Source organism: Apus apus, chromosome 26 (assembly GCF_020740795.1).
Source record: "Apus apus isolate bApuApu2 chromosome 26, bApuApu2.pri.cur, whole genome shotgun sequence".
NCBI classification, from domain to species: domain Eukaryota; kingdom Metazoa; phylum Chordata; class Aves; order Apodiformes; family Apodidae; genus Apus; species Apus apus.
In genome coordinates this window covers 4,359,266-4,373,679 of record NC_067307.1, presented here as the reverse complement: position 1 = coordinate 4,373,679, position 14,414 = coordinate 4,359,266, and the positions used below count along the sequence as shown (strand labels likewise).

General features: G+C 52.6%; 1 protein-coding gene across 2 annotated transcripts in view; it reads right to left on the bottom strand.

Moving 5' to 3' along the window:
- SLC4A5 (solute carrier family 4 member 5) overlaps positions 1-14,414 on the bottom strand; it is a 31,728-nt gene that overhangs the window by 3,713 nt on the left and 13,601 nt on the right. For both annotated transcript variants that reach the window (XM_051640609.1, XM_051640610.1), the window contains exons 8-21: positions 12,851-12,946; positions 12,449-12,504; positions 10,482-10,639; positions 10,298-10,385; positions 9,972-10,126; positions 8,102-8,245; positions 7,748-7,922; positions 7,174-7,307; positions 6,811-7,082; positions 3,464-3,525; positions 2,766-2,966; positions 2,062-2,175; positions 1,296-1,457; positions 65-243 (exon numbers count right to left, since the gene is read on the bottom strand). In XM_051640609.1, the coding sequence (XP_051496569.1) occupies positions 65-243; positions 1,296-1,457; positions 2,062-2,175; positions 2,766-2,966; positions 3,464-3,525; positions 6,811-7,082; positions 7,174-7,307; positions 7,748-7,922; positions 8,102-8,245; positions 9,972-10,126; positions 10,298-10,385; positions 10,482-10,639; positions 12,449-12,504; positions 12,851-12,946 (1,996 nt within the window). The remainder of the gene's footprint in view (positions 1-64; positions 244-1,295; positions 1,458-2,061; positions 2,176-2,765; positions 2,967-3,463; positions 3,526-6,810; positions 7,083-7,173; positions 7,308-7,747; positions 7,923-8,101; positions 8,246-9,971; positions 10,127-10,297; positions 10,386-10,481; positions 10,640-12,448; positions 12,505-12,850; positions 12,947-14,414) is intronic.

Sequence of the window (14,414 nt, the reverse complement as noted above, 5' to 3'; positions counted from 1 at the left end):
TGGACCTGCTGCTGCTTCTGGTTTTCCCCCACCCTGAGGAAGAGTGTGGCTGAGCCTTCCTCACCTGACCCCCAGGAACTGGGGCTGCTCCCCTGGGGCGCTGGTCTCCGTCTCCATCTTCAAGCTGTCAATGTGGGCGATGGAGATGACGGTGGCTGCCACGTACCAGGGCAGCCCCATGAAGGAGCAGACAGCCATCAGGATGCCCACCCAGAAGAGGTCCAGGTGGTAGCCCGCAGCTTTCTGCAACACAGCACCCAGGAGGGCTGACATGGCTCATGAAGCTGCTCCTCTGTTCACCCCAGAGTCCAACCCAGGGTGGGGGGGGGGAGTTTTGCCTGGGATGCTCACTGCAACACCCCAACTGAGCCTCCTGAAGCACCCTGTGTCCCCACGGTGTACCCTGCATCACCCTGAGGCACCCCACATCACCTTGAGGCACCCCATATCACCCTGAGGCACCCCATATCACCTTGAGGCACCCCACATTGCAATGGTGCACCCTGTGTCCCCATGGTGTACCCTGCATCCCCCTGAGGCACCCCGTATCACCTGAGCTGCACACAAAAGTGGGTGCAGGCAGGGACATGGGCAGGGGTGCAGGCAGGGATGTGGGCAGGGATGCAGGCAGGGGGGCAGGCAGAGGTGCAGGCAGGGATGAGGGCAGAGGTGCAGGCAGGGATGTGGGCAGGGATGCAGGCAGGGATGTGGGCAGGGATGCAGGCAGGGGGGCAGGCAGAGGTGCAGGCAGGGATGAGGGCAGGGATGCAGGCAGGGATGTGGGCAGGGATGCAGGCAGGGGGGCAGGCAGAGGTGCAGGCAGGGATGAGGGCAGGGATGCAGGCAGGGATGTGGGCAGGGATGCAGGCAGGGGGGCAGGCAGAGGTGCAGGTAGGGATGAGGGCAGGGATGAAGGCAGGGATGTGGGCACAATTGCAGGCAGGGGGGCAGGCAGAGGTGCAGGTAGGGATGAGGGCAGGGATGCAGGCAGGGATGTGGGCAGGGATGAAGGCAGGGATGTGGGCAGGGATGCAGGCAGGGGGGCAGGCAGAGGTGCAGGCAGGGATGTGGGCAGGGATGCCGGCAGGGGGGCAGGCAGGGATGAGGGCAGAGGTGCAGGCAGGGATGTGGACACAGTTGCAGGCAGGGGGGCAGGCAGAGGTGCAGGTAGGGATGAAGGCAGGGATGCAGGCAGGGGGTGAGGCAGAGGTGCAGGCAGGGATATGGGTAGGGGTGCAGGCAGGGCTGTGTGTGGTCCCCAAGGCAGTGAGATGTCCCTGCAGGTCTCTGCTCACCCGCAGCTTGTGCTCCTTCCTGTTGACGATGACGGCCGTGATCTGCTGGTCCATGAAGATGAGGATGGTGACCAGCAGGGCAGGCAGGGCACTGGCCAGGTAAACCCACCACGGGTTCTTCCCAAAGGGAAACACAAACCAGCCTCGGTCCACTCGGGTGGGCTGGGGGGAGGAGAGAAGAAGGTTTGCATCCCTCAGATTTCCCTCGAGGTGGAAAACCCATTTCAGGAAGCCCCACATCCCCCCCCCCCAGATCCCACCATCCATCCCCAACCCAGCAGCCACATTCCTCAACCCCAAAACATCCTGGGATGGCTCATCAGGACTCCCCAAATCACCCTTGGTTTGGGGGGAGGGAAGTGAAATTTTTGGGCAACGTTTCCAGAAAGGGATTTTATGGTGGGTTTTTTAAAATAATAATTGTTGTCGCTGTTGTTGTTATTATTATTATTGTTATTATTATTATTAATGATTTTACCTTAAAATCAGTAGGCACTTGGAGCTTTGGGGTGTTGAGTCCAAAAAGCACATCCAGCCCCACAAACATTAGTATGGACATAAAGATAGAGAAATCACTAATAAGTTTACGCAGCTGCCGGCAGCGAGAGGTGGGAAGGAAAGAGAAAAGGAGGGAAAAAAGTCAAAGAATTAGAAAAATCCCCCAAAAAAGACAAAAGTAGAGATGAAGAAGGTGCCCGGATCCTGCAGGAGCTGTGATTTTGCCCCAAAAGGGGTGAGGAGCTGGAGGGAAAGGTGAGGGTCGAACCTTGATGATACTGGGGATGTGGAGCTTGGGGGTGTCCAGGCCGAAACAGGCGTCGACGGCGCAGAAGAGGAGGATGGAGAAGACATTGGAAAAATCGGCAATGAAAGCCCTGACCTGGAGGCAAGATGGGGAAATGGGGGTGGGAAGGGGAGTTAATGGGATGGAGAGGGTAGTTCTTGGGTGGAGAGGGTGGTTTGTGGGATGGAGAGGGTGGTTCGTGGATGGAGAGGGTGGTTCATGGATGGAGAGGGTGGTTTGTGGGATGGAGAGGGTGGTTTGTGGATGGAGAGGGTGGTTCATGGATGGAGAGGGTTGTTTGTGGGATGGAGAGAGTGGTTTGTGGATGGAGAGGGTGGTTCATGGGGTGGGGAGGGTGTTTCTGGGGTGGAGAGGTTTGCTCCCACTTCAGCATCCTTCCCTGGGGCTTGCCAGCTCCTCTCATCCATGGGTAACTTGGGCATGGAATGGGATAACTCTCTGTGGACAACTCTCCACTGGGTCATAGCCCATAAAATGCACACGTATCCCCTTTTCTGGATTCTTCAATATGCAAGAGCTAAACCAGTAGCTAAAACCTCGGGGAGGATCCTCCTAATTGCTCCCAACATCTCCTAGAAGGACAGATTCCTTTTCCTGGAGCGTTTTGCATCTGTTTTTCCTCCCCTTGTGGAAAAGAGGGAGGTGAATCCTGACTTATTTCTTACCTTGGTGGGGAAATAGCGGCTGAACTTGAATTTTTTCAAGGTCAAGGTCATGGAGTAGGTCCCAAAGAAGAGGATGAAGGACATGAGGGCCAAGTCAGGCACGAATTTACAGGATTTTCCCACCAAGCTCCCGCCGTATTTCAGACACTCCTTCTTACTCAGCTGAGTCCAGTCCAGAGCTGTTAGGTTAATAGCATTGTACTGGGGAGAAACCCCCCCAAAAAAGGCAAAATTAGCATTTGAAATCATTGCAACTTGCATGGAAAAAAAAAAGTGTTTCCAGCCAAAAAAAGAAAAGAAAAAAAAAAGCAGCAAAATTAACATTCGACGCCATCACAACGTGCAAGGAAAAGGAGGAAAAGGGGCATTTCCCTGCCTAAAAAAGCAAATTTAGGAGTTTAAGCAACTGCAGGTGCAAAGAAAAGGGGATTTTCTGGCCAAAAATCAAGGAAAAGTCTAATTTTTAGCAATTGTAGAATGCAAGGAAAGGGATATTTCCTCTGGGACCCCCAGAACCGCCGGAAAACCCTGGAGCTGCTGTTAATTTGGGCCCAAAAAATATGGGTTATGGTGCTGCCAAGTGGGAACCCAAATCAATGTAAATCCCATGTTGCCCTCACTCCCCAAGGGTGGAAAAGCCCTTGGGATTCGTCCTCCCTCGTCCCAGATTTCCCCTCGGGATGAGCAATCCCACTTACCAGAGAAATGTTAGTGGTGTTTGGTGCCACTGGAGCTGAAGCATCGAACAAGGTCGTGTTGGCTGCAGGAAAGGAGTTGGTTATTGAGGTTTTTTTGGGATAATATGGAGGGTTCTCTAGGAAAAGCAGCCAAGAGTGAGATGGTGGGGGTGAGCACGTCCTCCCAGAGCTGGGCAGGGATCAGAATCCCAAGGGTGGATCAAGATTTGGGAAGAAATCCCCTCATTTCCAACCCTGCAGTGACCTCTCCCTGATTAATCCCACATGCCTGTGGAGAACGTGGCTTCTCCTTTGGCAGCTTCTCCCTCCAGGGCTGGTGAGTGCCAGGCTGGGGGTTTTCAGGAACTTCCAAGCTCCTAAAATTTTTTGGAGCTTCCCAGGAAAGCCACCAAGCCTCAGGGTTGAGCATCTCAACACCCGTGTCTTAAAACCAATGGGGTCGAAGCCTGAAAAAACCACCTTATTTCTGGGGAGGTGGCACCTGATCACACCCAGATGGCTTTGTTTGGTTGTTTTTTGGCTTTTCAACATATTTTAGGGGTGTTTGGGTGTCTCACTGCAAAAAAAACCAACAAACAGCCCATCCTTTCTAGCCCCCTGCACCTTCTCCTCCAGTGCAAAAAAGCAGCTCGGCTCTTCGGGCGACGCGGCTCCGCGAATCCAGGAGCACCCACGGTTTGTATGGATGCTCCTAAGAGGGATCCTGGACTGCTCTGCCCACCCCCTCGTCCCTCTGGTCCATCCTCTTCTGGTTCCAAGCTGGAATTTCAGCCGCCCCAACCTGCTGCCTCCATCCCCAGAGCAGGGGATTCATGAAGGACATTGTTGGGTTAGGAGCAAAGACCTTGGAGCTGCCAAAACTGGGCTCCAGCGCTGGCAAAACCAGCACTAAAACCATCATCATTATCATTATTAATATTTTATACATTTTCCCCTCAATAACCTATTATTTATCCAGCAGCCAGCCTCGTTCCTGATTCCTACAACTTCAAGTGTAGGACAGCACTGGTGGGATCTTAAGAGGAGCCCCCAGGGCTCGACAGGAACCCTTTTTTTAGGAGATAAAAACAAAATACAGGGCCAAAAAAATGAAGAAGAAGAAGGAACCACAAAGCCCCCCACGGGGGAAAGAGTATCAAATATTAAAATAGTTTTAATATTTAGAAGGTGATACTCACTTGAGATTGAAATCAGCCCCAATTGATGTGTGCAGCAGAGACAAATATGGTACAAATCAGTTATAATAATAAAAAATCAGAGATAATAATAGTCATAATAAAAAAGATTTAAAAAAAAAAAAAAAGGACGTGGGGGGGAATAAATAAATCAATGTAATTTCTCAAGATTTAGAGGAATGGAAGATCCAACATGGATGTTGCTGCCGTGGTGGGGAAGCCAGGGCAAAGAATCACAGAATCACAGGATGATCAGGGTTGGAAGGATCTCCAAAGATCATTGAGTCCAACCCCCCTGCCAGAGCAGGACCAAAAACCCACAAAGAACTAGGGCAGGTCACTCAGAAAGGCATCCAGACAGGTCTTGAAAGTCTCCAGGGAAGGAGACTCCACCACCTCCCTGGGCAGCCTGTCCCAGGGCTCTGTCACCCTCACAGGAAAGACTTGGAGGTGATCTGCTGGAGAGCAGCTCCATGGAGAAGGACCTTGGAGTCCTGGTAGACAACAAGTTCTCCATGGGACAACAATGTGCCCTTGTGGCCAAGGAGGCCCATGGTAACTTGGGGTGCATTAAGAGGAGTGTCTCCAGCAGATTAAGGGAGGTTCTTCTCCCCCTCTGCTCTGGTGAGACCTCACTTGGAGTAGTGGGTCCAGTTCTGGGCTCCCCAGTTCCAGAGGGACATGGATCTACTGGAGAGAGTCCAACAGAGGCTACGAGGATGATGAAGGGACTGGAACATCTGTCTGATAAGGAAAGGCTGAGAGACCTGGGGCTGTTCAGTCTAGAGAGGAGAAGACTGATGGGGGGATCTAATGAATGTCTATCAATACATGAGGGCATCAAGAAGGCAGGGACAAGCTCTTGTCACTTGTGCCCTGGGGCAGGACGTGGGGCAATGGACTCAGCCCAGGAAGTTCCACCTCAACATGAGGAAGAACTTCGTTACTGGGTTGCAAAGAGTGGAGGGTTTTGGGGTGTAAATGCCTCTGGGCAGCCTGGGATTTGCTCAGGATTGGGGCTTGGAAAAGGGGGAGACCTCCCTGGAGGATAAAGGCTTTGCCTTCCCTTGGCGTTGAGTGGGTGGATGGAGACGGTCACGGTTCCCTTTGGGATATTTCAGCTCCCCCTGGGGTTGCGTTGGGCATCAGGCTTGGGTTTCCCACAGCTCAAGTTTGGGCTCTGGCTGGGAGAGGATTGTGCTGGTTGCAGGTGCTTCCCCACTTCTGCAATCCCATGGGATCGGCTCGCTTGGCGGGCGGTTGATCAACAGAAATGGAGAAGAACTTCAAAATTAAAACCAATGAATGTTCTTTCCATCGTGGGAGGTGAAGAGCTCTTCTGGCAGTGACAGATGGACTGGGAAGACCTTGAGTCTTGGATGCTTTTCTTTCTTGGAGAGCTTGACCTTGCGTGGTGGGTCTTGGATGTTTTTCTTCTTGGGAGAGCTTCACCATCCCACCTCCCTGTGCCTTCTGCCTGCAGCTGATACCCCCCCAAATTGTCAGAATTCAGGTTTTTAAAATAAATTCAGCTCATCTGAGAGCAGGTGGTGGTGGCTGACATCAGATCTAACTCCCAGGTGGCCATGGGAGCATCTGAGCTGAGTGATTCTGAGCAGGGATCATCAGGAAGGTCCATCCAAGAGCAAAACCAGAGGAGCCATGGAAAGGTGGTCTGCTCGGAGCCTCATGGTCTCTCTCATTGAAAAGGAGTAAGAAAAAGGAGGGAAAACAGTCCAAGGAAGTTTCCACACCCAACTGGGACATCCCGGGGTGTTCCAGACACTGGGAGAGGACAAAACCCCTTGGGTGTATCTTCTGGAGAATGTTTCCATCAGCAGCAGGTTGGAATTACTGATCGAAAACAAATTCTTTTTCTGACATTTCCTGTTTATCCACCCAGGTCTGGCTGCTCCAGGCTGAGGTCCCAACTCTCCGGCATCATCCGCCGTGTCCCAACAAGCACCAACATGCTCATCCACGGGGGACAAGGCTCTCCTTCCATCTTGCCCAAAATCACCCTCAGAGGAGGAGCATGAGGTCTCTCCACCCCACGCTGACCGGAGAGCTGCCTCCTTCCATGTCCTCAACCAACGATCTGGTGGGATTTATCCATGGTGGGACCACCCCCCATCCCTTTCCTCTTCCCTGCTGAAGAAGACGTGTACTCACCTGGGTCGGGAGCGACGCACTCGCACTTGTACATGGTCACATAGTCTGGCTTGAAGTCCGAGTTGATGGGATAATACTTGAAGGCTCCAATCATCTTCTTGATGGCATCGTAGATGAAGATGAAGCTGATGAGGGTGGAGAAACCTTCCTCTGTGAAGCGGGTGATGTACTTTATAATGAAGCTGGCGTCGGTGGCCACCAGGATAAGGCACTGGAAGGCAGAGTGGAGGCCGATCCAGAGGCGGAACTCCATGTAGTCGATGCCATTGCCTCTGAAAAGTGGGATCAAGGTGGGAGTGGCCCCGTGAGGGGCCCACGATGGGTGGGTCCTGCTTCCCCCCCCCAGCATCACCCAGCACCTACTTGCTGAAGTCAAAGAGAAGCTTCTCGAAGATGAGGATGGGGCCGGTGCTGCTGAGGATGATGAGCGGCTGCCCCGCGAAGAGGCAGAACATGGAACCCGCCATCGCCGTGCCCAGGAAGCTCTCCATGACACCCTGGATCAAAGCCAATGTGATGGTGATGATCATGTCATCTTATGTCCCCACAGACACTCCAGATGGAGATGGGAATTCAGGACCTCTGCTTGGACCCACACAGGCTCGTTGGGCCCATGTCCCCTTGCCATTGCCACTGAGATGGGTTCTTCCCATCCTGGAGGTGTTTCAGGACTGCCAGTCCCACTTGGCAACGGGTTTTCCATCCCTAGCATTGAAGCTTGGCATGGCACAAGGTGGGTAAAACCCATCCCGTCCTGTCCCATTCCATCTGGTACCAACCCATCCCACCCCACCCCATCCTATCTTGTACCAACCCATCCCACCCCACCCCATCCTATCTTGTACCATCCCATCTCTTCCTGTCCCACCCCATACCATCTCCTCTCCTCCCTTCTTGCTGTCCCCAGGCCAAAGTCACCCTGCTCCTTGGACTCAACCTGGTAGTTGTCTGTAGCGTCCCCAAGCAAGCCCCCAAAGGTGATGGCATTGGTGATGCAGCCCAGGTAGATGAACAAGATGGCAGAGATGGACTGGATATGAAAGCCTTCATAGAAGTCACTCGGGAACCAGGGCAGCTTCCTTTTGATGTCCAAATAGAGGCCACCACAAAACCTGGGGGAGGTACCACCAAGGATCAGTTGCACGTGCCTTCCACCAAAACAAGATACCATGCCACACAAAATGATTTCACCCCTCGGTGCCCCAGGAGACCATGTGGTGAATCAGCAGGAGATGCTGATGGGTACTGGCACCCTCTGGAGTGTTTTGGGTGTGGGGAGGTGCTTGCTCACCTGCCGGTCCATGCGAGCTCTTCCCCGATTTCATGAACTTCAGGCATCTCCCCATCGTCGCTGCCTCCTCCACCGCCCCCGGCGCCCGCGCCCCCGGCCGTGCCGTTCATCTGCCCCACCTCGTTCAGGGAGAAAACTGATTTCCTGTGGGGCAGAACCACCCATGTCAACCCCCTGTGTTCAACCACCCATGTCAACCACCCATGTCAACTACCCATGTCAACCTCCCTATCAACCCCCCATGCCAACCCCCCATGTCAACCACCCGTGTCAACCCCCTGTGTTCAACCACCCATGTCAACCTCCCCTGTCAACTACCCGTATCAACTACCCATGTCAACGACCTGTGTCAACCACCCATGTCAACCCTCCAGGTCAACCTCCCCTGTCAACCCTCCCTGTGAACCACCCATGTCAACCCTCCATGCCAACCTCCCCTGTCAACCACCTGTGTCAACCACCCATGTCAACCCCTCATGTCAACCACCCATGTCAACCTCCCCTGTCAACCATCCATATCAACTACCCGTGTCAACCCCCCATGTCAACCCCCTGTGTCAACCCCTCATGTCAACCACCCATGTCAACCTCCCGTCAACCATCCATATCAACTACCCGTGTCAACCACCCATGTCAACACCAATGTCAACCCCCCATGTCAACCCCCCCGTCAACCACCCGTGTCAACCCTGTGTTCAACCACCCATGTCAACCCTCCATGTCAACCTCTCCTGTCAACCACTCGTATGAACTACCTGTGTCAACCACCCATGTCAACCACCCATGCCAACACCAATGTGAACCACCCATGTCAACACCAATGTCAACCACCCATGTCAACCACTGGTACCAGCCACGGCACCCGCCCTGCAGTCCTGGTGCAGCAACCACCACCAAGACCTCCACCTGCACTAGAGTTTGTGTTTTGGGGGGGATTTGGAAACATCAAGAGCTGGATTGGCTCAACCCAAGGGGTAAATGGAGATTTTTGGAGAGTGGAAACAGTTTTGAGCTGATCTGAGGGCAAAAACTGCCCAAAAAAGCAGCATTTCTGGGAAATAAGTAGATAGGCATGAAAAGAACCATCCAGAACCCCAAATAACTCCAAAAGAAGACATTTTGAACTGCACTCTTAGTGGATCCTGTCTTCATATTCTGCTTCTTGGAGGAACTTGGCTGCTGGACACTGTAGGTTGACAGTTCTCCCTGTGCTGGGCACTAGTGAGGCCACACCTCATATCCTGGGGTCAGTTTTGGGTCAGAAAAGGGACATTGAGGGGCTGGAGCACGTCCAGAGAAGGGCAACAGAGCTGGGGAAGGGTCTGGAGCAGAAGGAGAAGGTCTGGAGCACAAGTCTTCTGAGGAGTGGGTGAGGGAACTGAGGGTGTCCAGCCTGGAGAGAAGGAGGCTGAGGAGAGACCTGCTCTGCAACTGCCTGAGAGGAGGTTGGAGGCAGGGGGGGTCAGGCTCTGCTCCCCAGGAACAAGTGATGGGACAAGAGGAAATGGCCTCAAGTTGCCCAGGGGGGTTTAGGGTGGATCTTGAGAACAGTTTCTCCATGGAGAGGGTTGTCAGGGCCTGGCCCAGGCTGCCCAGGGAGGTGGTTGAATCCCCACCCCTGGAAGTGTTTGAAAGCCATGTAGACGTGGTGCTGAGGGACATGGGATAGCACAGGACTTGGTAGAGTTTGGTTAATGGTTGGTAGAGTTGGGTTAAGAGTTGGACTCGATGATCTTAAAGGTCTTTTCCAACCAGAACAATTCTGTGGTTCTTTCTAGGGATGAAGGCAAGCCAAGCTGCTGACCTCCTCCAGCATCTCCAAACCAGGGATGGCCAGAGGTCTGGGACCAGCCCCATGTCTCCCACCCACCTCTTCTCAGCTGAGGGCACTTTTTTGGGTGGCTCAATCCTGATGTTGGGGTCCCACTCGCCAGGTGGCAGGACAATGACCTCATCCAGAAACTCATCTATGCCAGCAATCAGGTCTTCTCTGTCCCGGGCTTTGTAGGCAACGTCGCTGAAGAGCTGGGGGTGGAGAGAGAAGAGGTGTCAGCCTGGGAACAGGGCCCACCACACGAGTCCCACTTCCTTATGGGATTTTTAAGCTCATTTCTTTGGGTGATAGGAGAAAAAGGAGCTTTTCTTCCTTGGATCTGAGCAAGGGACTTCCTGGTGAGGGCTGGAACAGCTACTTACATCGTCCACCATGAGGGTCGCGATGGCTCTGCCGATCTCGTTGTAGGATTTGGCTTTTCCCGCAGGACCCAGGAGAATAAAGAGGAACCTGGGAAGGGAGAGATGCCCTGTTGGCAACCTTGGACCACTGGTGTCCATCTCGTGAGACCATTTGGGGCTTTGGACCCGAAGGAATTGTGCTCACCTGGTGGGGACGGGCACCTCTGTCACCCCTCCCAGCATGGTTGCCTGGAGGAGCCGCACGAAAGCTACGAAGGGTTTCTCCAGGAACTCCACTTCTCCCACCAGCACGTTGGAGGCCTCTGCATCCTTGGGGATCTTCTTGATGAACTTATTCTTCAGCTGTTGGACAAACAAAGACAGGGAAGGGAGTGGTTGCCAAAATTCAGTTCTCCCCCCTTTTTCACACCCCAAATGCAAAAGCTGAAGCCACCTCTTGATTTCTGATGGTCCCAGGACTCCTGGAGATGGGGATTCAAGAGCCACATCCAAGAAACCAGCAAGAATTCATAAAACTCAAGTTCTTCATTACTCCAACCCATCACTAAACCCAACATGAACTTGAAACCACACACCAGGGCCTCCCTGACCCCCCGTGCAAACCAGCTGGTTTGCAACCTGGGATCTACAAAGCAAAACCCTGCAGGAAACCTGGGCCAAAATAAAAGACCAGGGATCCTGGAGTGAACCAGTTTTCACAGACACAAAGTCAATTTGCAGCCCCGAGACCAAATGGGGGGATGTTTTATTGTAGCTGGTTCCTCCCAGTTTCAACCTCGGAGCAGGAACAAATCATGGAAGCAGGAGACCTTGCTCATGGATTTATTGCCCCAGGGTCTCTTCTCCCCTGCAGCTCTTTCATTATTGAGTCTACAAGGGTTCAATACCAACCCAGGCAGGGTGTTATTCTAATCTATAGAGCAGCATGAGGGGAGGCATGTGAGCTGGGCAGCAAACTCTCCCCTTCCTAATCTTTTAAAACCCAAATGGAAAAAAAAAGAAGAAATAAATATATAAGCCCCCAAATAAGAATAATAATAAGAATAATAATAAGAAAGCAACTTCTCCACCACCTCCCAGCTTGGAATCAGCAAGAGGAGTTAACAGTGGGCACTTAAGCTTAGTGTAACACTTAAAAAGTCCCTTTGTAGTGGGTCTAATAGGGCGATTAAACCTAAATGCTTTGCATATTTTGGGATTAACCCTTCGGTTGGGTTTACCCTGCTGCTTGGGGTTGGCTGCACTGTAGCTCTCAGTTTGGAGGTGGATATGGTGGTATCCCTCTCCCTAGAAACACCTTCATTCCCATCCTTGACTTCCCCTTACATCACATCACCCCAGGGAAGCCCAGCGAGGACATCCCGAGGGAAAAACAAGCTGTTATCCTGGACAACCCCCTGTTGGGTCTCGTTTTCCTGTAGGTTTATCCTGAAATCAGGGAGAAACAGGAATAAAGCAAAGTCCCATCAAATGCATCAACAGTTCCCAGTGCTGGCGATGGGACACCCATGGTTGGACTTGATGATCTCCAAGGTCTTTTCCAACCAAAACCATTCCATGCTCCAGCAAAAGAATGGCACAAACCCCTCCTGAGATCTGTCCAGGGGCTGCTGGAGCAGCCTGACCTCCTTCCCTTGCAAAGCAAACCAAGGAAGGAAAAGCCCTCGATGGACTCTTGGATGAGATTTGCATGAAGAAACCCAAGTCCATCCTGAAGAAAAAACAGGACCCACCTCTGCATCTACAGACCATTATCTCGGGTGGGATTTACCCCCTGCCACCTGCCCCACCCAGCCAAGAAAGAGCTCCTGTGAGATCCCTGCACTCTTCCAAGCACTTTTCCTTTCCTACCTAAAGATTTTAAGGATTTTTTTTCCTCCACTCTTCAGGATCTCAGCCCCATCAAGACCCTCCTGTGTCCCTGCTCCTGCCTCCAGCTTGCAAGCACAGGTGTTATTTCTGGACCAGCTTCCCCACGAGTGAGCAAGGATCAATACACCTATTAATTCCCTTAATTAGGAATTATCGACCGAGCGGCACCACACAAGGCTCACATGGACCTTAACGACCACAGAGGACCTGCCACACCACCACAGGCCATGCTGGAGATGTTCCCCACAGCCTCACACTGATGGGTTTTGGGGTGATTACCTGGTCAGTACTTGGTGTGTCCGAGATGTCGTTCATGCTCCGACTCTGCGCGTGACCTGATGATGGAGGTGAGAGAGAGAAGGTGAGGAAACCACCCCGTGATGCTCAGCCCCATTTCAGCCCCACATGCAAGGAAAAACACCATCAGGAGAACTTCAACCCAAATCAGAAAAATCATTATTTATCACAGCTGGGCTGGCAAAGTGAGAGAAACAAGGAGAAAACGCACAAATCCGCGTTTTTCAATTTGTCACCCTGCGGTGACACGGAACCACGTCTGGTTTCTGGCTGGGGTGTGATCCCCTGGTGGTGACACCTGGTTGCCCACCTGGATGGTGATTTGATTTCCCCTCCCCTCCCCCTGCTCTGTCTTTTGAGGATGGTCTCCTCCTCCTGGCTTACGCAGGCGGCCGTAGCTGGCGCTCTGCCGCATCCGCAGGTCCTCGGTGGAGCGGTGGAAGGCGGCGCCGGCGGCCGCGCCCCGGCCGGGGCTGCGGGCTGGGGAGAGGAACCACAGAATCAACCACAGCACCAGCACAGGTGGGAAGGACCTCTGAGATCACCCAGTCAAAGGAGACGTTAAGGGGGGGGGATGCAATTGCCATGGAGAACCCTTGGGTGATGCTGAAGGCAAGAGGCTGATCTGAAAACCAGACCTGACCCTTCCGGTGCTGATCTACCCCAAGTTGCTTTGCCCTCCTGTTTGTGCTTCTCACAGAATCACAGGACTGGGTTGGGTTGGAAGGGACCTCAAAGAGATTGGGGACCTCAGGGTGTTGGGACATGGGGACAATCAGGGCATGGGGACAATCAGGGCACTTTCAGCACAAGCTGCATGTTTTCTACTAACCCCTCAGCCCCCTTGACTACAGGGCTTTGGAAGGAAGGTTTATTCCCTATAAGCCATGGATGCTTCATAGAATCATGGGACGGTTTGGGTGGGAAGGGACTTTAAAGATCATCTAGATCCAACCCCCTGCATAGGCAAGGGCCCCCCCACCAGACCAGGCTGCTCAAAGGCCCATTTTCTCCCACCCAGGGTGATTTCCCCATTAGCAAAGAATCAAACACCTTAACCCAAGTCTCCCTTCACTGCAGAAGCTCCAAGCAAGGAGCCTGCCCCAGCCCCTGCCCCACCAACGCTCTACAAACAGGTTCAGAAATGCAATTTCTGTTACTCAGGAAGACCCAACACTTTATTTGGCATTTTCATCTCCTAATTCTCCCAAGAAACCTACGTTTGAAGCTTCCCATGAACTTCACACCTCCAAATGTTTACCTTGGCCACCACCAACTTTCACCTCGAACGCTTCACAGGAACGTTTCTCCTCTTTAACCTGGTGACAGGTCTCATTTTTCATCTCCAATATTGAAACTGAATGACTTCACTCAAAAAATCTCCCTGCATTGCCTGTGTTGAGCCCAGCATCTTCTCACCTGAACTCCCAAACCTGAGTTTTCCTTGGGAAAAACCACCTGGACCTGTTTTGTTGAGCTGCTTGAGCATCTAAGACTCCAGCTGCAACCACAGCGTCTATGCTCCATTTTTTTTGTTGTTAGACCCACTAAAAATAATGATGAAATCCCCACTGGGCCTGACTCTGCTTTCCACGTGTGTTTATTCCAGCACCATGGAGTTGCTGTTGGGATGGGAACATCACTTACTGGTGGCCTCTTCCATCTGCACTTGGAGTTTGGGCACTTCTGCTTCTGTCTACCTGGGGAGCAGCCAAGCCCGGCAAATCCCAGGCTCCACCAAATGACCTCTGGTTAAACCCAAGTAAATAATCTAGTGAGAAAACAAATCCCCTTTTATAAAGGCTCAAAAATAGGCAGGTTCAACCACGGAGCAGACTGGATTTGTCTGTAGGCTGCTCTGCCAGAAAGCCCCTTGGCCAAGTGACCGCCAACACCATTGTCCCTCACACAACATTGCTGGCCCTCACACATCTTTGCTGGCCCTCAC